The following is a 24,080-nucleotide window of genomic DNA, read 5'->3' as shown; positions in this document are numbered from 1 at the left end:
CCCCATAACCCCAGAAACCTTCCTTTGACAACAATGTATCTAAATTTGAACCATTTTACAACAACAAATGTTATTAAATAATTATTCAATTATATATTTGTCCCGACAAAAAAAAACATTTCCGACCGCTGCGTAGGGGAAGGACAACGTTTGGCGGGACGCACCACTAAATTACCTCTTCCTCCGTCGGCATTGTCTCTGACTGGTCGAAAAATTGAACGTTATTAGCGGTAATTGGGCGCTTAGACGCCCCAATTAAGCCAATTGATTAATTAAAAACGATTAACGGACGTAGCGAAGCCCTATTATGGCGGGGCAGGCGCCTCAGACCGGTTCTGAGCTTTTTTCGTCATCTATTTCAATTTTTAGCGACGGCTTTTTGTCATTCTTGCCAATAGTGAGCAGAATAATCCGTTATAACTGGTCTAATTAAAGCTAGAGTAAAGAAAGACTCGTTAGCATGCCTGTAATCACATTAGTTCGTGGTAAAACGTTGCTATTTCTGGAGCTATTAAATGAAAGTAGGGGAAGCTAGTGAAAAATATCTTTAAATTAAAATCATTCAATTTAAACATGTAAAAGTTATTTCTTCAAACGTCGCAAGAGTATTAATTTTTGCGACGTGATTGACTATATAAAAACGTCATTTTAACGCTTAAGCTTCACTCGGAACCTCGCAATTAGTGGAATGAATTAGTGGTTTCAATTACACTTTACACTTTTTAGTTTACGATCATTCACAATGTTTAAAAGACACCCGGTACGTAGAGGTAATAATAATTATCAAAAAATTATAAAAACTAAATAATAAAATATAAAATACTTGTCTTACCTTGCTTTTACTACTGCTCCAATCTCCCCCACACTAATTAAATGTCAAATTATGTCAAATAAATAAAACGCCAAGAGTAAATATATCATCTATACTGTATTTATATTCTGATGGACGATGCAAATAACACAATATATGTTCGATTTCGGCCATAATAACTACGTACTGTCAAAATTAAACAAAAAATAGAGAGGCATATATACAATTTAAATATATAAAATATTTATTTATAGAGGACTGGACCACTTGGAGCGATCATCCTGTACATAAAAAAACTAATAGCGCTTTCTGTCAGAAAAAAAGTCAATGTCATTATGTCAAAAATCGAATTGAATGTTCAGAAATAATCAACAAACTTATTATTAATATTCATTTGCCAATTAAATGTATGATGGAAAAAAAAATTATTAACTTCATTAACTATTTTTTTCCTTAAAATTAAGGTTCTGAATAAATCTGTACTGGATAAATTATACAGTATGATCTCAAAATAAATATTAGGACTATTTCCAACAGAAAGCTCTATAAGGAAAACCATTATTTTTCTGGACTCAGTGCTTCAACTAAAAAAACCTTTATTATACAAACTTTAATAGTATATTTATATTTATCTTACATGTTATTAAATAGTGTATATCGACATAATTTTCATTTTTTAGCTAAGATTTTTTTTTAATAATTTGACCAAAGTCAGAATAAGTATCACCATTTTAAAAACCACACAAATTTTGTTTATACCGTATGATCGAAAAAAAAACGGCGTCAAATAAGCCAGGAAATGACAATCAATGATAACTTTGGCTAGATCAGTCTCTCGATGTCATTTACTAAAAATTGACAAACAACTTGTCAAAAATAAACACTAATAATTATAGAAAGATTAAAAAGGTTATATATAGAACGTTATAAAGAAGAGTACGGGCGATGTGTAAATGACGTCTAGACCTTGACCTCGCCAAAATTTTCATCGATTGTCATTCCCAGCCGTGTTGACGCCGTTTTTTTTCTCGATCGTTTGGTATATAATTCTAATTGAAAATTTATCTTTTAGGATTTTATAAGAAATTATTTTATTTATATACAGTATGTTCAAGAAATACTGGCTACATAATATTATATGAGAAAAAATTATTTTAAATTTCTAAGAATATTTTTTTGCTTTTGTGTATCTACAGGGGAACTTCAAAAAAATGGTAAAATTCAACAAAAAACGTAAAATAAGTTAATTGGTTATGTAGCTCATTATAAAAAGTGGTGTTATATTTCACACAGTCACAGCCATCTAACTACAAAAAAAAAATATTTTAAAACCCTCTTTATTTCATGAACACTCTGTATATTATTGCTTAAAAGCGGTAGGCAATGATCAATAATAAAATAAAATGTATTAATGTACTGCTGACATTATCTTGAATGGACATTAACGTTCAAGATAACATCAGTCAAAAATAAATTTTGTTCCACACTGTATAGTTTTTCTATATTTTTGTTGATACTTACCCTGATGTGACTAAAGTTGATTATAGATTCTAGATTTTTTTCTTTCTTATAGTTAGAAATTATATTTTTTTAGTCCAAGAAATTGTAACAGAGTGTATAACAAATAGTTTTATACAAAAAAGACAATATTTCGATATAAAGAAAATATAAATAAATATTTTTGAAATTTCTTGAACTAAAAAAATAATATTTCTAACTACTAAAAAAATCATTGTATTTGATTGTGCTGCAAGTTTTTTGTTTTGGATAGAATAAGTATGCATTTAATTCCATTATGTTTCATTTAATTTCATTGACTTTTTGTAATTCACCTAGAATTTTAGAAACATAGTGCTTGATTCATATTATATTCGATACCAATTAAACTTTTACTTACCTAATCGAGGGCGTGATTGGCCAACTGTGGACATATTCGGCGCCGGGCTAACTAATTATTGGAATTTAAATTTCGTGCTGGAGATTCAAGTGCTAGCTCTGATGTAAAAAATGTCAAGTTGCCAGATTTATTTATTTATTTCCTGACATTGTCATTCGTTTTGACACTTTAGTTTTGTATAACTAGTTTTTGATTTAAATATACAGGCTGTCCCAGAAAAAAGTACAAATATTTTAACTGATAGTAGGTATATTTCGGCCTCAGAAACACGCCTATGAGGTCTTTTTTGTGAAAAATTTTTTGAAAATTTGGAATTTTTTGAAAAAATGTTTGGAAATTTTTTTAGTTTTAACTTAAAAAACATATTTTTTTGATAATATAGCAACATGGGTAGTAGAAAAAGTATTTTTTGTTTAAATTTTCAAAGTAAATTAACTTGGTTATTTTGGACTTTTTTTTTGAAAAATCGTAAAGAGTAAAAGTGTTTCTTTTGACCAGATCTACTATCCCTTAAAATACATTCACTTATTTCTGGGACACCCTGTATAGTGTTGTGATACTTTAAGCTTAGAAATGTTTATACTAGCAGACCTTGCAGTCGAACATTGTTCTTTTTAGAACCTCTTTTAGTGCGAAGTGGGTACAAGATAGTTAATATATCTTTAATTAATTTATTTTGGTTTCCTAAAATATTTTGATTAAAAGAAAATATGTAAAAGTAGGCAACGCTGTGCCGGTCAAGCTTAATCACGTGACTAAAAGTTTATTTGATAGGAACTACAAATATTTTATTTGTTATTGTCTTTGAAAAACAGTATCGTCCTGAAGACTAAAGAAAGAAAAAAATCAGCAAAATTCTACAATATATTTTTATATATTTTATAGGCTTTGTTGCTCCCAGCTAAAATCTAATTACGCCACTGGATTTTACTATATTTTTATTAAATAAAAGGTAGAAAAATGCAACATTTTAAAATTCGCCCTGAATTACATGAACTAAGAGGACTAGGACAAATTTGTGTATGACATAACATAGTTTCATAAAAAATAGCTAAACGGGACACACTGTACACTTATTCTATCCAGAATCCTCACAGCACAACGCGGCACAAACCTATACAGGGTGTCCCAGAAATAAGTGCAAGTATGGTGGACTGGTGGAAGTGCAACTGGTGGTATAGTTTTCAACCCCAGAAAAACGCCTAGAGTTCTTTTCGCGAAAAAAAAATTTTGGAATTTTATTTGAAATGATGAATGATGGAATTTTATTTTGAATGATTATTTTTTTTGAAAATTTTCAAAGTAAAATAACTCCGTTATTTTGGACTTATTTGAAAAACGATAAAGAGAAAATATGTTTCTTAAATCCAGATCTACCACCCCCTAAAATACTTGCACTTATTTCTGGGACACCCTGTATTATGCATTATCCAAGCGCGAGAACTGTACACGAAAACCGTACTCAAACATAACCTAAAAAACATATTGCAACAATTATCTGTCTTCCCCCCAAAATTTTCTCAGTTCTATTAAATAAACTATTCACACGAAAATCTCTTTAGTATTTGTCCCCCCGTATCACGTTAGCCTGGACGGCGAATAAGGCCTGTGCAGCACAGGCCCCCCACCTTGAGGACTCGGGGGGGCTATCCGGACTATCCCCCCGTGGGGTCCCAGTAGGTGAGTGTGAGGCGATGGATTCGCCATCATCCGGGACTGCTGCGAAGCTACCTGGACTTGCAGGGGGGTCGTTAAGGGGGGACGTAGTGCTAAAGGGGCTTCGATTTTGGACAGTTCCGGAGGTGGGGGACACGGTCGCAAGACTCCGCTGAGGTTCATCGGAGGTGAAGGTCGGAGGGTTGTTTGTGGAGGAGTGCGGTCCAACCGGATGGGACTGTTGCCACTTAGTTTATCCTGTAAAGAATAATTTGAATTAATACACACTTTAACCCGCTTTAACACTCTCTCTAAAAACATACAGGGTTGTTCACCACATACGACACGGACTATTGCAGCTAAACGATTAGATTTTTATAAATTGTAAGTTTTGGGTTCGTTGAAGGACTATTAGAGCTACAATTTAAAAATATTTTTACAAGATACAGAGTGTACCAAATAAGTAAAAAATATTATAGTTGTATTTTTTTAAATGGAACACCCTGTATATTATTATATTTTTGGATTCTACGATTGAAATAAAGGTAAATTTGATTAAGGTTTATCACACTTAAACCTTACCATTTTTTAAATATTTTCAATTTTATGAAATTGCAGTAAAAATTTTAAGGCTTCATTTCTCCAAGGGTATCAAAGTTTTTAATACTAAATATTTACTGACGATTATTTATTGATCAGATATTGTGTTTGGTTGGCAATAATAAAAATTTTACTACCTTATACAGAGTGTCCAAAAATGTATATTAAATAATTACTAGCTTTAAACGGCAATAACTTGTTTAATTTAAATAGAACACCCTATATATTTTAGGTGAATCAGATGCACAATATAATTGTCTATCAAATTGTATTATACGATTTTTACCCATCTCTTCAAGTTTTCGTAGAAAATGCATTTTCTTTTAATTTAGACCTCATTTATCACTATACCCATGGAATATTGACATTTCAGATTTTTTTAAAGCAACATATATGTACAAAATGTATTGCAAGCCCATTGGTATACAAAAAAAACTATTTAAATCTTTGTGAAAGAGTATACCAATTAAATATACATATCCATTATTTCCGACCAAAAATTAGTTTTAGTTTAATTAATAAAGTATTCTAAATATAAATGTGTGTGTGAATTTGGCTCAGAATCAATATTATAATAAGTTATGAAGATGAACGTTTCTTAATAACTTTTTCTGAAATATTTGCCTTTGAACAAGATGGTATAACGACTTAGAGTCATTTTACTATTAGAAACATGCCTTGCCTCAGCAATACTCCTATACAGTATGTCCCAGGATGTTCTTTACAAGACGAAAAACCTTTTATTATTGACACATTTTGAGAAAAATACATTCATCATAAAAATTTTTGCTTATTCTAAAACGGTTAATCTCGTTCATACTTTTCCAAATTTCCATACAGTTTTAGAGAAAATTATAAAAACCATGAAAATCTGATTGATTTTTCCTAAGTCCTAAAAATTGAAATGCGTTTCTATGGTAATATATAATTTGGATTTTATTCAAAAAAATCAACCTTACTTTCATGCTTTTTTTCATTTTCTCTAAAACGGTATGGAAATTTGGAAAGTATATACGGGATTAACCATTTTAGAACAAGCGAAAATTTTTATGAAGAATGCATTTTTCTCAAAATGTCGATAACGAAAAATTTGTCCTCTTGTAAAGACAATCCGGGGACATACTGTATATGAAATAGAGTTTATTATTTTTGCAATGTCACTGTCATTGAAAAGTCATATTTTTATTGGTTTTTTGTCAGTTACTCTAGCAGATCTAGTTCATCTCTACCATGTTTAATTAATGTAACAATAGCCGATAACTAACAATAATAATATGAATTTTAACATTCCAAAACCAATAAACACTATTGTAGACTACCTTCGATTTGTAGAGTAAGATTTGTTTATTTATTTTATTTGTCTGAGATAAAAAAAACACTTACCCTAACCTCATAATCGTTGGAATCGACGTCAATAGGACTCTCATCGCCTCCTCCTAATCTTAAATTGACTACGTCGGAGTAATGACCTGCTCCCCCTGGAGGAGAGTCATCAAGTTTTGAGCTACCTCTATCCAGACGATAACTAGGTGGTGTACTGGATTGTCTATCCAGTCTGGAACAAAACAAAATCGATATAGTCCTAACGTCATTATTTAGAATAAATAGAAAAAAACTCTCTATTACGTATTTTTAAAACCAAACAAAGATACTGAGATTAGCTTGAACGAACGAATGTCTCCTTGATGATTTGGGATTGCTATTCAGTATGAAAACAAGCTTCTTAAATGCAATTTTTACAAAAATCTAACCAAACATAGAAATAGAGCGGTTCTTGTTGGTTAGGCAATTTTTTTTAAAAGCATAAAACCAATGAGAAGTTTAGAAAAATAAAATAATTTATATTTTTGTTATACACTTAAATCTAAGAGAATTTTATATTTTAAGAATCTATCACGCTGTACTGTTCGAGAAAATTTAGTCCAAACATAACGAATATTTTGTTGACATTTGGTTGTAAACGTTGACCATCAAATCATTTTGGGACAGAGTTTACCAAAAATACTTTTTATATGTATCTACTAGTGGGTAAATGAATTATATTACGACTTTTCTTGGAACTTTAGTTTCGTAGATATACATTTAATCGGACCTTTTTAAAAAAAATAATTTTATTTTTCAGAAACTATTTGAGACAGAGTTTACCAAAAATGCTTTTTATATCTACTAGTGGGTAAATGAATTTGTAGATATATTACGACTTTTCTTGGAACTTTAGTTTCGGAGATCAATCAATTTGGTTGTTTGTGACCATCAAAACCTTAAAAATAAATAAGTTGTCTAAAAATGTGCCGAACTCTTATTTCATTACTTTTTCGGACAAGCAAATGGTCACTTAATAAAAAATACTTACTTATAATTTGGAGGAGTATGCGCTCCCCCAAACCTAAACTGCGGAGGCATAGGTCCGGGACTATGAGGCCCAAACCTGAACGACGTCATCGGATTGGGACTCTGAGGTCCCAATCGGAGTGGCGTGGGTGAGCCTACTGGCGAATGGGCGCCCAAAGAAATGTCAGAATCGCTGTCCGACGGGACTGGACTCAAGGGTGGCCTCCTGTCTCCACCGTGGTGAGCCAGTTGAGCCGCTAGCTGCTGCTGTTGCATTCTGAAACAAAGAAAAACGTCTGGTTAATAGGGTATACCAGGGTTGTTTTTAGGGTTCCGTACCCAAAGGGTAAAAACGGGAGTAAAAAGTAAGAATTTTACATAGAATCTTTCAAGTTCTCGGTGGTCGCATTTAAAGCGATAGGACTTTACTGCTATGACGTTGGAGCCGTTGTAAGGTAGGTTCGAATCCTAGGCAAGAAGACTTTTTTTAATGTTTTTTTTTTATTTTTACGTATTTTTACATATTTATTATTGATTTGAACGGAATCTGCGGTTTATTTTATGCAATCTTCCTTTTTTCTCAGTGTACTATTCACAAAAAAAAGACTCTCTGCTCTGAAACCAATACTGCCTTTTGTACAGGCTAAACAAAAGTAGTAGGAGGATTTTTTTTCAATAGTTACGGGTATAGTTTTGTTCTGAGGGTATTATATGGTTTAAATAAGGGTGTACGTTACACGTTGATTGATGGTAGAATGGACGATGTAAAGAATGCGATGGGGTAACTTGAGTCTTTTTTTTTAAATAATGTTCAGTAAAAAGAGCAATTTTGTGCGCAAGTGGTTTTTATGAATGATGGTTTTCTGGTATTTTAAATTTGGTTTTTGTCTATAAATACACTCTTATGGTTATGCCTAATTCTTTTAAAGTATTTTATGTTTTTATCGAGTTTTTGATTGCTTTAGAAGATTGTAAGTAATCTTTATGCATGTTATTAATAGTAGGTCAATTCCATATACAGGGTGGTCCGAACTGTATTCCGAAAACTTCGGCAGCATATTCTGCAAATAAAAATAAGTAAAAAAGTTCGTATAAATGTATGCCCTAAAATGTTTAATTTCGAAGATACAGTGTAGAAGTTGCATTTTTATTTTGATTTTTTCCAAATAATTTCTGAAGTAACGTCAATATTTGGATAAAATTGGTGTCTGAAAGTTTTTTGCCATGAGAAATTTGATTTTGAAGTCAATATTACTCCTGTTAAAGAGTAATAACTTTTCGTCCATACCTGTATAAAACTACTGAGTAAAAAAATATATATTTACGACGTTTTTTACGTAAAAAAGGTCTTTTGGTGAAAATTGCTACCGAGTAATGGTTCTGGAGATATTTGGAATCGAAATTATCAATACCTGTCATCATTGACATAAATTAAATATGTTGACTAAATAGTTATTAAACTGAAATCAAAAAATTTGAAATGATTTTGTGCCAAAAGTTCAACAGAAACTGTTTTATCTTTATTTTTTGGCAGAAAAATTTATGATTAATTTAATAAAATAAAAATTTCCCAAATTTATTATTTCTGTCAAATAACTATCTACTCAACGTGTTTATTTTTTGTTAAAGTTGCTCGTAGCGTTTTTTACCAATATACTTGTAAGCTTAGGTATAATAAGAAATAAGAAAAATAATAATAAATGAAAAAAGTTAAATTTAATATTTCAAAAATTACCTACATATTGTTCGTCTAAGATAAAAAAAAATCGTAAGTATTCAAAATCTGGAAATTCCCGTTATATGTTAAAAGCAAACCTTCAAAATATATGCCCTTGTTCAGCAAAGGGCTGCCTGTGTCAGACCAAGCGTTAAGACGGGGCTTTCAGAGTTCTCTGTCGAAAGTGCGGAAATACCCTTTAGGCTTAGAAGGAACCCCCGCGGCGTGGGGTGGTCTGTTTTGGCCCTTCGCCATGGCAAATTGCCCTTAGGGCTCTTAAGACGCTCGGGGTGTTAATCCTGGGACGGCGTAGGCCGGCTAAACTGGGAGGATTAGGCACAAAAGACAACGTCATTATATGATAATGGTCAGAGTGTATTAAATACTTCTTAAAAATTTGTTATTATTATTTAATTTTTATTTTTTTTTTTTCGTTATTATTATTTAATTATTATTTAAATTTTATATTATTATTAAAGCACTTTCTGTATCAGTACCATTCATATCTCTGGTATCAAATCATTTACTAAACACTACACTGCGTACATCGAAGATTATATTATTATATTTATACAGGGTGCGTGGTTATTGTTCAAAGCACGTCGACTTTTTTCCCATGACGTCCCAGTTTTTTCCCGATTAACAAGCAGATTGTGCGCGATGCTATCAAGTTACTGTTGTACCGCCCTAATCACAGTGTATCGAACTAATGCCCTTTGTGCGCGAGAGGTTCGCGCTCAGCGGAGACCCTTTGTGAAGGGATTTTCGGCGAGGTACGCCTCCAGGAGGGCTAAACGCGTTCTAAGCGTATCTCCCCTCCTATTTCATCAGAAAAAAAAAACGTAGTTGATGCAGTCATAACAGTTGTTACGCTGTGAATATTGACCGTTTATAATATAATTTTTTTTCTAATTTTTTGAAATGAAAATAGTGATCGAAAAAGGTGATCAGATATGGTAATCGCAAAACAATTTCAAATACACGTAATGATCAACTTTGAGTGACAAGCGATGGCGACAGCGCTGCCAGATTGTGATGGATTTATGAGATGAATCTTAATTTAAAATTGACAAACAATAAATTTATTATATCAACAATATATTATATTATAACAAACAATATATTATATTATATATATATTTTTTAAATATTTTTACGTTTTTTAATTTAATAACTAATATTTTAGTAATTAATTGATTTATAGCTTATTTTACTTATTACATATTGGCAAAAACTAGTCCATTATGAAGATTATTCTAAGCATTATTTATATTATCAGGGAAGCAACAAGTTCTTTGCTTCGGCATATTTTCAACACACAATTTCAAGAAATGCTGTACAAAAACTCAAAAATTTAGTTCTTAAAAGTACAATTTATAAAAAGATAGTACTGAAGCTGTGGTTGGTTCCTTGTGAAACATCGATGAAATATTACTATTTTAATAAAACACGCTTTTAGATGTATCAAAAAACTTTTAATAAGAGCAACTTTAACTCTACACATGTACCCATTTCTCTCGAAAATCGACATCTATGAAAATATGAACCCTTCCCGGACACAAACGGTACATTGTGAGACAGGAAATTGTAGAGAGAAACAAGCCCTATAACATAGGATACAACATTTTAATGAACAGTGCTTTCCATAAAATCAATAAAATGAAAAATATACGAAATAATATACATGTTCTGATTTCTTTCGAAAATCGACATCTATGAAACTATGAACCCTTCCTGGACACAAACGGTACATTGTGAGACAGGAAATTGTAGAGAGAAACAAGCCCTATAATATAGGATACAACATTTTAATGAACAGTGCTTTCCATAAAATCAATAAAATGAAAAATATACGAAATAATATACATGTTCTGATTTCTTTCGAAAATCGACAGCTATGAAAATATGAACCCTTCCTGGACACAAACGGTACATTGTGAGATAGGAAATTGTTGGGAGAAACAAGCCCTATAACATAGGATACAACATTTTAATGAACAGTACTTTCCATAAAATAAATAAAATGAAAAATATACGAAATAATATGCATGTTCTGATTTCTTTCGAAAATTGACATCTATGAAACTATGAACCCTTCCTGGACACAAACGGTACATTGTGAGACAGAAAATTGTAGAGAGAAACAAGCCCTATAACATAGGATACAACATTTTAATGAACAGTACTTTCCATATAATCAATAAAATATGTTTCGGCTTGTTTAAGAACTGGTAAGCCTTTTTTAAGAACTTGGTAATGTCGATTTGGTTACTTTTTAAACTCTTTTTGCTAATAAAAATCGTGATGTCACTTTATATCGTAAATTACCACCTCAAAGGGATATATATACCCTGTCTCGCCACTCCGTTTCAGCGTTTCCTATAGCGCCATTCTCTTTGCTTCCTCGATTTGATTATCGATGATACAAGATCATGATCGTCAATCTCTGCCCCGGAGGCTTCTCATTTTCGCGACACAAACTAGGTTAGTGCTTCTCGGTAGAAAATCGGTTAAGAAGGACCACAAAGGGCCCCATAATTGCCCTACGCCGGCTAATCCCTCATCCAGACTTAACGAACACTTAATTTTGACGGCAAGGCAAACCAAATAATCCCTAATCGCGTTTGTTTTGGCTAGGAAATGCGTGTACGCTCACTGGATTCAATTCTGGGTGAATATTGAAAATGGGGAATATAGGGAATATGAAGAGGGAATAAGATGACGTAAAAAAATAATAATTTCTTAAAAAATCATACAGGGTGTTCCAAAAAGTTGGGTAATTTCTTAACCACGATTCTGCTTAAACTGCTTGACGTAAAAAGCTTATTTTTGGCAAACGGATTTTTCGAAAGTCAAATTCCAACGAGATGAAACTACCCCTGAAATATTACCAAGTTATATAATAATATTGCCATGTTGTTTTTTCTCATGCTGACATAAATGTGAGAAAATTTTATCCAGTTTGTATGTTAATGGAAATTCTTGCTTTGCTTTATCATCACCATTACAAATGATTAATTCGACGCGAACGAAGTCGCTGGTACACGCTAGTATGTCTATAAAATGCGTTTAGATATGCCTTGCAAAACTCCTGTATATCCGTAGTATACGATTATTTTAACTAAAACAGAATTATTAACACCGATTCATTATCATTATAATTACATTCTGAAACAACAACAGAAACAATCCTATAAACAATAATAAAATACAAGTCTAGCTTATCTAATAGTGGTTTAATCCTCGGTGTTATTTTTTACTCCTATCGAGCGCCTTATTAAAACGTTTCGAGGCTTTTGTTTGGCTCGTCCTCAACGATTAAATCCATGATACGTTGCTCCGAAGTCCGAACGAACCAGATCAGTCGCTCGCGTAATGGAAAAGACCAGTTCTAGGTCGCATTATCTAGATTAGTGTCAGTCCATCCTCTTAGTTCTTCTTTGGCAAGATTACGAAATTAAAAAGCTACGCCAGTAGTCAAAACTGGAGATTTCGGTGCCACCGGGATAGTAACAAGAAGAAAAAACATCATCAGAATTTTAGGAAATTTTTTATGTTATTTTTGGAACTTATAATTCTATTTTATTTAGTTAGAACATCTTTGAATCAAAATATTATGGAAAAAGTACCATACGAACGAAAAAAAAACGGCGTCAAATGGCTGGAGGATGACAATAGATGATAATTTTGGCGAGGTCAACCCCTAGACGTTATTTACTTGGCCGCTACTCTTCTTTATTTTTTAATGGTACTTACTACCAGTTGGCCTACCAGGAAGGTTGTAATTTATTTTTATCTTGAGTAAAAATGATTTTAAATTGTGTATAGTTTAAAATTCGGGAGAAAATTTTTTTTTGGAAACAGATTTGTGACAAGTTTTATATCAATTTTTAGTAAGTGACGTCTAGAGATTGACTTCGTCAAAATTCCAACATCAGCGGTAAAATCTGCATTTTTACGGACGATACTAGTTTCACTTGGAGCGGCCCAGATGTTACGGCACTATATGATACTATATCCAGTGACCTACGCACCATTAAATCTTGGTGAGATTCTAATCTCCTATGCCTCAACCTATCAAAAACTAAAGTTTTGCCATATAAAAGTACTATATACAACCTTTTGTACTTAATAACACCACTAATGACGTCGTGGACTCTGTGAAATTCTTAGGACAGACAACTCGCTAAAATGGGACTTGCACATCGAAGCTTTATCAAAGAAACTAAGCGCTGCCTGTTTTGCGCTAAGATCAGGATTTTAAGGAACTTAACTTATATCAACCTTTAGAGTAGTCTATTATGGTCTTTTTGAGTCGCATCTTCGTTATGCCCTTCTATTCTGGGGTACTTGCTGCACGACAAAATTTGATTGTATTTCCAAACTTCAAAAGAGAGCAGTTCGATATTTTTTGGGACTGAACAGTAGTAGAAACTCACTACCAGAATTTCTTTAAAAACTTCAAAATACTGACTCTTCCGTCTTTATTCGTTTTTGAATCCGCAAGCACATATCTACTATTCCCGAAAGGCCACCTAACAACTATCTAGTTAAGAATGCCGGAGCACGATCTGCCAACCCCGAGCTCAGAACTAGTTAAAGACTCAATATTCTAGAATGCCAAAAAAATGTACAATCATCTGCCGTTGGATATCAAGTCGTTTTCATTATTTCCCGCATTTCGCCAAGCTCTGAAATCATCCCTATATGCGGTAAGCGACTTTTTTGTTGATGTTTAATCTTGAACAATTGTGAATTTATTAATAATTAAAATAAAAATAAAATTTGTGTTCTGCAATGTATGTATGTATGTTCTATTTGTGATTTTAATGACGTATTTTTTTGAGTTGTATGATATTTTTTATTATTTGTATATGTTTGTGCTTTTGTTTGTTTTTTAAATGCTTTGTCGATGAAGCTATTTTGGCTTTTTGTACAATAAAGTGTAAAATCGCTTATTTCTGGGGCTTACTCAACCGGGTCTCACAATGCAAATTCACCTCAAATATCCATTTAGATGGTCAATGGCAAGCACTCTCTCATTGTACATGAAAATAACAAAACAAACATTTACTGATCTGGATAAAATTGATAATTAAATAGTAAGACTCACCCGGGGGTACACCGCCCCCTAGCCACTGTTATATTCTATTCAATATATCCCATTCCATATTTTCCATCTAATTCAAATATAATTCGGTTATATATTGATTAATCATCTTCAACAACTAGCTAGTGTCACCTGAAATAGTATAGGGGCTTCCCCCGGACGCAATTCTGCCGCTAAACAGATTCGCATCCCAATCGAATAAGCTCTAATTGGGGTACCTCACTAGTCTCTCTACACCAACGCCGTATCGTGTCAATCGAGAAGACAAGGGAGACCTCAAACTCTCAAGACCAACCTCGAAGGCAAGACGTCACAAGAGGTTTTCTTCTGGTCAAACGACCCGTTGCCTTACAGTACTTGCAACGTTTAGTTAAAAGACTCTCAACCCCCAAATATCAGCTCTATGACAAAACACAACACAACAGCCTGCCGGCCTAACAACTACTGACCTGCTGAATCATACTATTTTCTCTAATCGACTTTAAAATAGAGTGTTTTAGCATTACTAGATAAATAAATAGAGAGTTTCCGAAGGAATGCATATTGTTTATTAGAATAGTGAATAAATAAAAGCATTATTATGACGAACTTATTTTCCAAGTTTTACAAAAGCTTTATTTATTTATTTAAAAATATAAACTAACGTCTATGTATTTTCCTATCTCATAATGGCGACTTTTTACTTGCAACACCCTGTAGAACGACTATATTAACATGAACCGGTAAAATATGATTAGAGCTGCCGTGCTAATCGTGAGAAAATCGGCTTTTTGCTGGAACTAGATCGCTTACAAGCCGATAGCCCGATTCATACTCCCTGTGATTAAAACGTTGTTTACTATGACAGATTTCCCTCTTTTTACGTTACTACTTATAGGAACGTATAATTAAAATCAATAAATATAACTGTATAAAATAAAATATTACATCATCCGGCGCCAGTAGTCGATCAACTTATTTTTCATATTCGTGAAGGCTTAAAAGTGAGTCGTTTAACGCTAAAGTTTGTTCAGCGAGATGATAACTGACAGTGACAGTTGTTATCTGTCATTTTAATTCACAGGCTAATGGTATTTTTCCTGTCATTGACAGACTATAGTGACCTTTCGTCACTACTACATACTTAGTTTTTGAGTTTTTCCTCAAGATTTGAACTTTCAGAGATACAGTATTGTAAAATAAGGCTGTCAATGGACTGTATAGTCCACAATATCCTATTCAAAAAACTGTTTTGAATAACAGCGTATTTTTTTTGAATAACACTGCATAGTTTTGAAGAAAAACTGCATTTGTATGGCAAACTTAACGAAAAAGTTATATTATTTCACCTGAATTAATTGATTCCAAAAACAAAAACTAATGCCAACTTTATACAGGGTGTCCCAGAAATATGTGCAAGTATTTTAACTGGTAGATAGTTCAACCACAGAAACACACGCCTATCAGGTTTTTTTCGCAAAAAAAAAATTTGAAAATCAAAATTTTTTTAAAAATGTTTTGCAATTTTTTTTAGTTTTTAGTTAAAAAAACATAATTTCTTGATAATATGGCAACATAGCTATTAGATAATACATAATTTATGAGAAAAAAAAATCCAGAAAAGATCCAGTGGCTCTCAAAATTTTAGCAAAAAATCATTTTTTTTGGAAATTTTCAAAGTAAAATTACTCCGTTATTTTGGACTCATTTGAAAAACGATAAAGAGAAAATATGTTTCTTTTATACGTACGTAACTAAAAGTTTGGTACCAAATATATCAGTTATACCATAGTTCTTAAGTTTTTTAGTAAGGTAAAAACTAAATAATATATGTATTTTAATTATCGCAGAGTTAGTTTCTTCAATGTTTTCCGTATATTATATTGTGTAAAACTGAAGCGGAATATGTTAAGGAAGGTGCTCTTACCATCTTAGAACAAACACATCCGGATCGAATAAGCATTTAATTGACAATTTTAAATAATCTATGATGAATAATTGATAACTAACGGACGAGGTAGGCATCAAATCTCACGTTTTTGCCGATAGAGATGGACGTGAGAACACGGCTACTTCCAGTTTTCGTTGGAAAAACACCATAAACCCACTCTTGGTAAACGAATAATACTGTAATTGTGATTAAATATGTTTATATCCTATAATGTGTATATCCTCAGGAAGTTTTGAATCCTTTAAATATATATTTTTTGTTTTTAGATGTAAATTCAATGTTACAAAGTATATATGAAAAAATCTCCCAAACAGCGTTATTTTCCAAAAAAAAAAAATTTCAAAGGATTATTTGAAAATTATTCCTTGAAGATTGATTCACTATCGGATAAAACGTATATTTCTTGTTTTCGATAATTCCTATCTAAGATAAGTTGTACGCATATTTCGATAGCGTATAATGTCCATTTAGGAGACCTTTACTATTTTTTAAGTCTCCATTATATATACAGGGTGTCCCTGGCCGAGCGTGCATTAAAAGTTTCCAGAAAAATACAATATCTTGATCGGAGATTCTTTGCACATCATTGTTTTACAATGAGATCTATCGATTAAAAATATTTTCAATATAGCGACACTTTCTTATTTTAAATGGCTACCCCCTTTTTTATTACATATTTAAATTCTCTATAAAATTACATTAACCGTTTTTCAGAAAAAAATATTTAAAATATTTGGACGAAAAACACTGCCTGTCAAAAAAATGCGTGGCCTAAACGTCAAATTTAGTAATCACCACAGCCACTGTGACGTAAAGACATTGGCGTAACTACAGGGGAGCCCGGGGGTGCCGGGCCACCCCTGGGTACTGCTGGGCACCCCCCTGGGTACTGCTGGGCACCCCCCAGGGAAATCCTGAATTATATAATAAATAATAATATTATTATTAATTATTCTTCTTCTTCTTCCTTCTTCATATTAGGCGAATCGCCTGTTTGGTTTCGTCGTCTCTACCGGTCAGACTGACAAGTTGTCACTCTATCGTTTTCGTGGACGTCCTAAGCTTCTGCGACCTAGCGGTGATTTGTCGCGTGCAACCCTCACTATCCTTCTGTTGTCCATTCTGCTGATATGCTCGTTCCATTCTTCCTTTCTTCTGAGTACCCACTCATTTACATTTTCCACCTTGCACGCTCTTCTTATGCTTTCATTTCTCTCCCTGTCCAGAAGCGTCTTTCCAGCTATTCTGCGTAGTACTCTCATTTCGGTTGTTTCTAGTAGTTGTTTAGTTTTCGCTGTATCAGGTCGAGTTTCTGCAGTGTATGTCATTATTGGTCGTACCGTTGCCTTGTAAATTCTCGCTTTAGTCTCCACCTCAATGTTTTTATTTCGCTATATTGTATCATTCAGGCATCTTGCTATTCTAGTTGCCTTCGTTGTCCGTTCTCGCACCTCCGCTTCTACATCACCATATCCTGAGATTTCTATGCCTAGATACTTAAACTTCATCTCTTGCTGAATAACATTGCCCTCGACTTCCAGTTTGCATCTTAGTGGTACTTTTGATGTCGTCATGCATTTAGTTTTCTGGGTCGATATTATCATATTAAGTGATTTGGCAGTGCAATTAAATCGATGTAATAAGCGCTGTAGATCGTTCTCATTTTCAGCTACCAATATGGCGTCATCGGCATAGCATAGAATAGTAATTTCCTGGTATTTCAAAGTATCCCTTCAGTAAACGTACATTTCCTATTATTTCGTCCATAGTGATGTTGAAAAGAAGAGGGCTCAGGGAGTCACCTTGTCGGATACCACAGCCTACATTTATTGGTTCGGTCAGGACCTCGTTAATTTTAGCTTGAATTTGGTTCGCTTCATATATGTTTCGTATGGTTTTAACGAGGTTGTGTGGGATTTGCCTATTGTAAAGATGGTGTATAACGTCTCTTAGCTGCACACGGTCGAACGCTTTTTCTAAATCAATAAAACACATATACGCTGGTTTGTTATATTCGATTGATTTTTCTGTTATCTGTCTTATGACAAAAACCGCGTCTGTGCATGATCTGCCCGGTCTGAAACCTTGCTGTTCATCTGCTAAGCACGTTAAGTCGTTTATTTTGGTTGTTATCACTTTTGTCGTAAGTTTTAGTGTGGTGCTTAGAAGATTTATGCCTCTATAGTTTGAGGGCAGCTTCTTATCTCCTCTTTTAAACATCAAGATAGTGGTGCTGGTTCGCCATTCATCGGGTATCCTGTGTTGATAAAGAATTTTTTGAATCAGGGATGTTAGCTGCTGTATGAGACTTTGGCCGCCATATTTAAGTAATTCGTTTGGGATATCATCCTGCCCTGGGCTCTGCTTTATAGGAACATATGTATAATCAAAAACTAACGAATTGAAAAACTTTTTTCTACCCATTTAAAATAAGAAAGTTGTTATCAACTTTCGGTATATCGGGAAGTGCCGTCATATTGAAAATATTTTAACTGATAGATTTTATTGTGAAATAATGACGAGCGAAAAATCGTCGTTCTAGATATTGTAGTTCTCTAGAAATTTCTAATGCAAGCTCAGCCTGGAGATACCCTGCATACCTGTAACTAAAAATTGCTTTCACGAGTAGGATTTTTTTTCCTCATTGATTACGGTTAGTTGTTGCCTCTATAAATAAATAAATAAATGCCTTTATTGTCAAAAAATTTTTCAATTTGTATACAAAGGTAAACTAACAAACAAAGTAAAAAAACAAGGTACACAAACAAACAAACAAAAGATAATACAAAAGATTATACAAATAATATTGTCAGTCTTATTGTTAAAATAAACATTTATAAATGTTTATAATGTCAAAGAACACAAAATAAAAATAATATTCAAAAATATTTAGTTAATTTATAGTAAAATATCAATGACCTCTAAATAAATTCATTTCGATGTCATTAGTAAATATAGCAATAGCAAACATTAGACCAGTGTTTACAAGATCAAATTTGATTTTCAAAATATAATTCATTTACGGCGTAGAAAGCCTTGTCTAGTAAATAAGAGTTCAATGCTTTGCGAAATGAAAAAAATGATGTTTCAAATGGCAGGTGATTGTGCATTTTTTTCGAGTTGTATAATATTGAACTTTTAACTAACTCTGAGCGTGGGGTAGGTAGATAAAGATCTTGCTCCGCGTTCCTGAGTGGATAAGTGTGAGATGGCCTTTCTTGAGAAGCTGATACATGTTTACGTATTAGGCAAACGGATTCAAATATAAATAAGGAAGGAGGAGTCAATATTTTTAATTTTTTAAAAAAGTCCCGGCAATGAGTTCTGCTGTTTAGTCCCAGTGAATATCGAACAGCTCTCTTCTGGAGCCTGAAAATGCGGTCAAATTGATTAAATTTTTTAGTAAAGATATATTAAAACTTATCTTACTTCCGAATTTTGAGACGTGAATATCAAAATTCGATTCCCATCAGCCGATGAAAAATAAATTACCATTTCCACGCTTCGTGAAAACAAACTTATTTGGGCACTCTTCAGAAGGTTTGTTTATTGAAATAACAGCAGGCAAACCCCGAATTTGTGTGCACTGTAACCGGAGATGAAGAGCGAAGAAGAACGACGACGTTCGGTGACGTTGCGTTGACAGTTCACATGCAGCGATACCAGCGCCATACAGGAAGTGTGGCGCCACGACGTGTTATTTTTATTATTTCTATATCGTTTTTTCACGTTTATTTTTGTTTATCTCTGGCGCGATGAGGTTGATTCGGGGCTTAAGTTAATGGTATTTGGTAGAGTTGGTACGGATATACGGGTAGATTGATATATATCACCTGAGTAATTTAGGTACGAATAGGTTTGAAAAAAGATCATTTTAGTTAAACGAAACCACTATAATTAGTATGTATTTTTAATAGGTTTTCAAGACTCTAAAGTATTATAAAAATAACATGAATGAAATATAATTGTATAATATATACTCTGTAAAATTTGTATACCTTTACTAAAGTATCTACGAATAATTGTTAGTTTTATTCGTATACTATTCAGCCAGTTTACATACTATATCTATAAAATGTGTCTGAGTATCTATAAAATTAATCACTGTAACCTTTCCAGATCAATTGTGGTTAAAATTGCGTTATATCTATCAAAAATAGCAGATAAAATAGTGCTTTAACCGCAAGGGTAGATTAAATGATACTTTAACAGCGAGGATATGTTAAAAACTTTATTTCTTCTCGCACGTTTTTTAATTGCTTCCATTTTTGAAAATGTTTGCATTCCTTTTCATAAGTTATTCGGAATTTAAATGGAAGTAGTTTGGATATGGCGTTTGTCGCCTCAGCCTGAATATCTGTTGGTAATTTACTTATTTCGTTTTGGGCCATTTCCGCCTCCAATTCAATCAGCAATCGACACGAAAGAGAATTAAAAAAAGTAATATTAATAATAGTATATCACACAAACATCTATTAGTTTTAATGCACATTTAGCTACCTTCAATCTCTACTGGGTTTGTAGGTCAGTAGACCGTACACACTATATCTCAATAAATATTCTCCCCATCAATGACGTGTGTGACATATAACGCAGGAAAACACACACGTACTTGAATTCCCACGATTCGCCGTGTACTACACCACATGAAAATCGACAAAAACCAGTCTTTAATTCCGCAAAGTGCTAATTAGAGCTTAGATGCCTCTGGTTGCCTTAATCTGTCTCTGTCTTCTTGTTTCTTTGCTATTCCTTCATCGATTTAGCTGCTGGTTCGAGCATATAGATATTAGAAGTAAGAGATAGCAAACACATTGATGTTAAATGTGACAAAAAATTGGCGCCGCACAGTGGGGTATTTGACACTGATAGTTGATCGAAATTTTTTTATGTAGACCTTATATAAATTATTGCTATTTTCATTTAAAGAGGAAATAATATGAACAAAATAAAGGATAATTCGTCGATTCTAAAAAAAGAAAGAAAAATCACTGTTCCAGTGTTTCCACGGTCAGTGCCAGTAGTAATATCGCAACTACTACTACTAATGCTACGACTGATCCGCGAGCAATGCCCATACCACTAAAGTTGCTACTAATGCCAAATTGTGCTATACTGCTAATAGCACTAATGCAATCGCTTTGTACACAACAATGCCATCGCAGTTTACACCTCGCATTAGTATATCACTGATTGGCAAATTAGGGGAAATCAAGAATGTTTTTCTCATTTTATCAGCAAAATCGCAAAAAGTCGCAGTATTTTATTTTACTGTATGAAAGCCCAATGTTTACTAAGTAAAACGTATATAGACAATATGCTGAATTCTTCGAAATGCGCAACTAAATCTCTAAGTAATAATAAAAATGTCACAAATTTAATCAAATTTTCTGAACGCCTAACTTCTAGTTGCAAAAAAAATCGTTAATATAGAGAATATCAAAATAAATAATACGTTTTTGTAGAATACATACCTCCAGCTTGCTGAGCCATTTTCAATCAAAACAATAATATAAACGTAAAAAGAGCACAAGAACAACAACAATTTATAATTTTAAACATAAAATTTAGCCATTTACCTCTTATCTGTGAGAAGTAACAACTTTGACGGTTCGTTGAAACAAATGGATGCAACTAAACACACCCATAGCAACGCCATTCATGGCAGAGATGATTTAACTTATCATTTATCTTTTTTTGGGAAATCTTAAACACATTTGCTTTTTCGAATTTCGATCACCTTTTTCATGCTAATACCCCACCGTGCGCCGGGAGGCACGTATAGCCGCCCATACTAAAATATATTAATAAAAAGTTGGTAGGCAGTTCTTTTTGTTTCAAAGTAAAGGAATTTTTCCAATTTTGGTCCACGGTGATTTCCCCTATCCGCCACCTGGGGTCGCGTACGATGGGAGTTTGGAGTTCTCCACACGGATTTTCGCAAAAACGGACTACGGAAACACGAAATATCTCAAAAACTGCGACTTTGACTGATTTTGATGTTATTACAAATTTTGTTGCAAATATTATTCCTAATCTTAAATTGAAATTAATGCTTTAACACGCGTGCTTTATTAAGCTTCAGTTTGCAGAGCTTCAGCATTTGCCGTAGAATAGCGAAAAATTTGTTACAAAACCACATAAATTATATATCACTGTATACACAAAGCTTCAATCTATTTTCGTATTGTAACGGAATTTTAAATTATGTCTTTATTTTTGGGAAAACTTAGTCCAAACATAAGGAATATTTTGTCGATGTTTGACCATCAAAATCTTAAAAATGAAGAAGTTGTCTAAAAATGTGCTACAATACGGATATAGTATAATCCTTTATCTTTAATTTCCTTCTTCATTTGTGTAAAAATACCTAGCCAGTTTTACATAAAACGTTAAATGCCGAACGCTTATTATGCTACTTTTTCGGACTAATGAAATGGGCTCAGTCCTCAGGGAAACAGTCCAATTGTATTATCCCTATTAGGGATAGGGTCCCAAGAGAGTGAGTGGTATCAAAATATCTATTCAGGTATAGTTCGTCTGCACAAGCGGTCGTATTCGCCATTTTAACCAACTAACCGTGCGATCTATGCGTTAGAATGTCTATGGTGGAACAGCTGATTCCGGTTCCGCAGGCTACTGCAGAGTAATTAAGACGATTGGTCGGTGCGCTTGGATGTGACAAAACTGTGGCGATTCTGCTAGTTGCAGGAGATCTAATTACAGAGGGGACCGATGTGATTTTTTCTATTTTACTTTGACGCGTCTTTGTGTCGTTACTTATCGCTTATAGATTTTCTCTACTTCATATCGATATATATATAGGTATAATACAAGAACAGTTAACCTAATAGGACTGCTCATTCAACCAAAAGTGTCCGCCAGGTGCATGCGAAAACTACTCGCTTTGTGACGTCATTGTAGTCCTTGTCATGGTTATTAGTCCTGATCCGGCAACCAATAATACACACACGTGCATTATTGGTTGCCGAATGCAAAACGTTCATTATTTAGTTTATTTATTTAAACACCTTATTTGTATGCAGTATAGAAAATTAACTGTATAAATCGTATTAAATACTCGGATAATGCATTTTTAAGAAGAGCAGTTCCCAGCATCACCTTTTGCAAGCATTCTTTTTAGAGTACTTCCATATTTTGCTTTAAAATAATTAATAAACAAAATCGTGGGCACTTAGTATGCACTTTGTCACAATCCACAACACAAAATGAACGTATTTATACACTCTATAGCTCTAAAACTTTAAAGACACCTTTTCACATTTAAAATTGACAAAATAATTAACTCAAAATTTCTCAGCTGTTATTTTTATAAGTTTACCATAGGCAACTAATAATACACACTATCATGACAAGGCCACAAAGGCTTTGACAAGGACTACAATGACGTCACAACTGTCAGCTGAAGCGCGGGAAGAGGCGAACGCACGTCTTATGAGGATGAGCAATCCTATTAGTTTACCGTTCTTGGGTATAATACTTTCAGATTATACAGGGTGTAAAAAAACAGTGTACCAAACTTCAGTGGGTGATACCAGGGGGGTGACAGTGAAATAGGAAAATTGGAAACAGTCATTAGTGTCAATCCTGTCATCTCCTGACGACAAGTATGGCCGCCTAGACAAGGACAGCAATGTTTCTGTCTAACTATTGTCTAACTTCACAGTTTAGAATTCACAGATTTCAGAGACAACTTCAGATTTGTTCTAGAACAAATTTCGACGCCATTTTAATTCTCTCCGGTTAGTTTTGTTATGTAAATTCAATTTGATATTTCGGCAGAAATTTATAAATATAAAGGTAGTAAAGCATATAAAATATATTATTACATGAACAATCCTGGAGAAAAAGACGTTTCTGCAGTACTAGGTATGTCCCATGTATATTAAAAATAGGTAGTAAATAAACACTATTTCTGTATTTTTTAGATGCAAGAAAATTTTGTTATGTTTATGATCGGCGATTTTTTTGAAAATGGAAACAATTTACAGCAAGGTAAGATCATTT

At 33.2% G+C, this 24,080-nt stretch overlaps 1 protein-coding gene across 2 annotated transcripts in view; it reads right to left on the bottom strand.

The window, feature by feature from the left end:
• Nucleotides 1–4,064: 4,064 nt before the first annotated feature.
• Nucleotides 4,065–24,080, bottom strand: part of LOC115891495 (homeobox protein SIX3) — a 58,768-nt gene continuing 38,752 nt past the window's right edge. Inside the window, exons 2-4 of one of the 2 annotated variants that reach the window (XM_030911961.1) lie at nt 7,318–7,572; nt 6,348–6,519; nt 4,065–4,622 (exon numbers count right to left, since the gene is read on the bottom strand). In XM_030911961.1, the coding sequence (XP_030767821.1) occupies nt 4,287–4,622; nt 6,348–6,519; nt 7,318–7,572 (763 nt within the window). In that variant the 3' untranslated portion in view covers nt 4,065–4,286. The remainder of the gene's footprint in view (nt 4,623–6,347; nt 6,520–7,317; nt 7,573–24,080) is intronic. The other variant, XM_030911967.1, reaches the window with a different exon arrangement.

The sequence above is a fragment of the Sitophilus oryzae genome, unplaced genomic scaffold, assembly GCF_002938485.1.
Source record: "Sitophilus oryzae breed Bouriz unplaced genomic scaffold, Soryzae_2.0 scaffold_1007_pilon_pilon, whole genome shotgun sequence".
NCBI lineage: Eukaryota > Metazoa > Arthropoda > Insecta > Coleoptera > Curculionidae > Sitophilus > Sitophilus oryzae.
The sequence above is the reverse complement of the archived record's forward strand: the minus strand, read 5'-3'. Positions and strand labels throughout refer to the sequence as shown.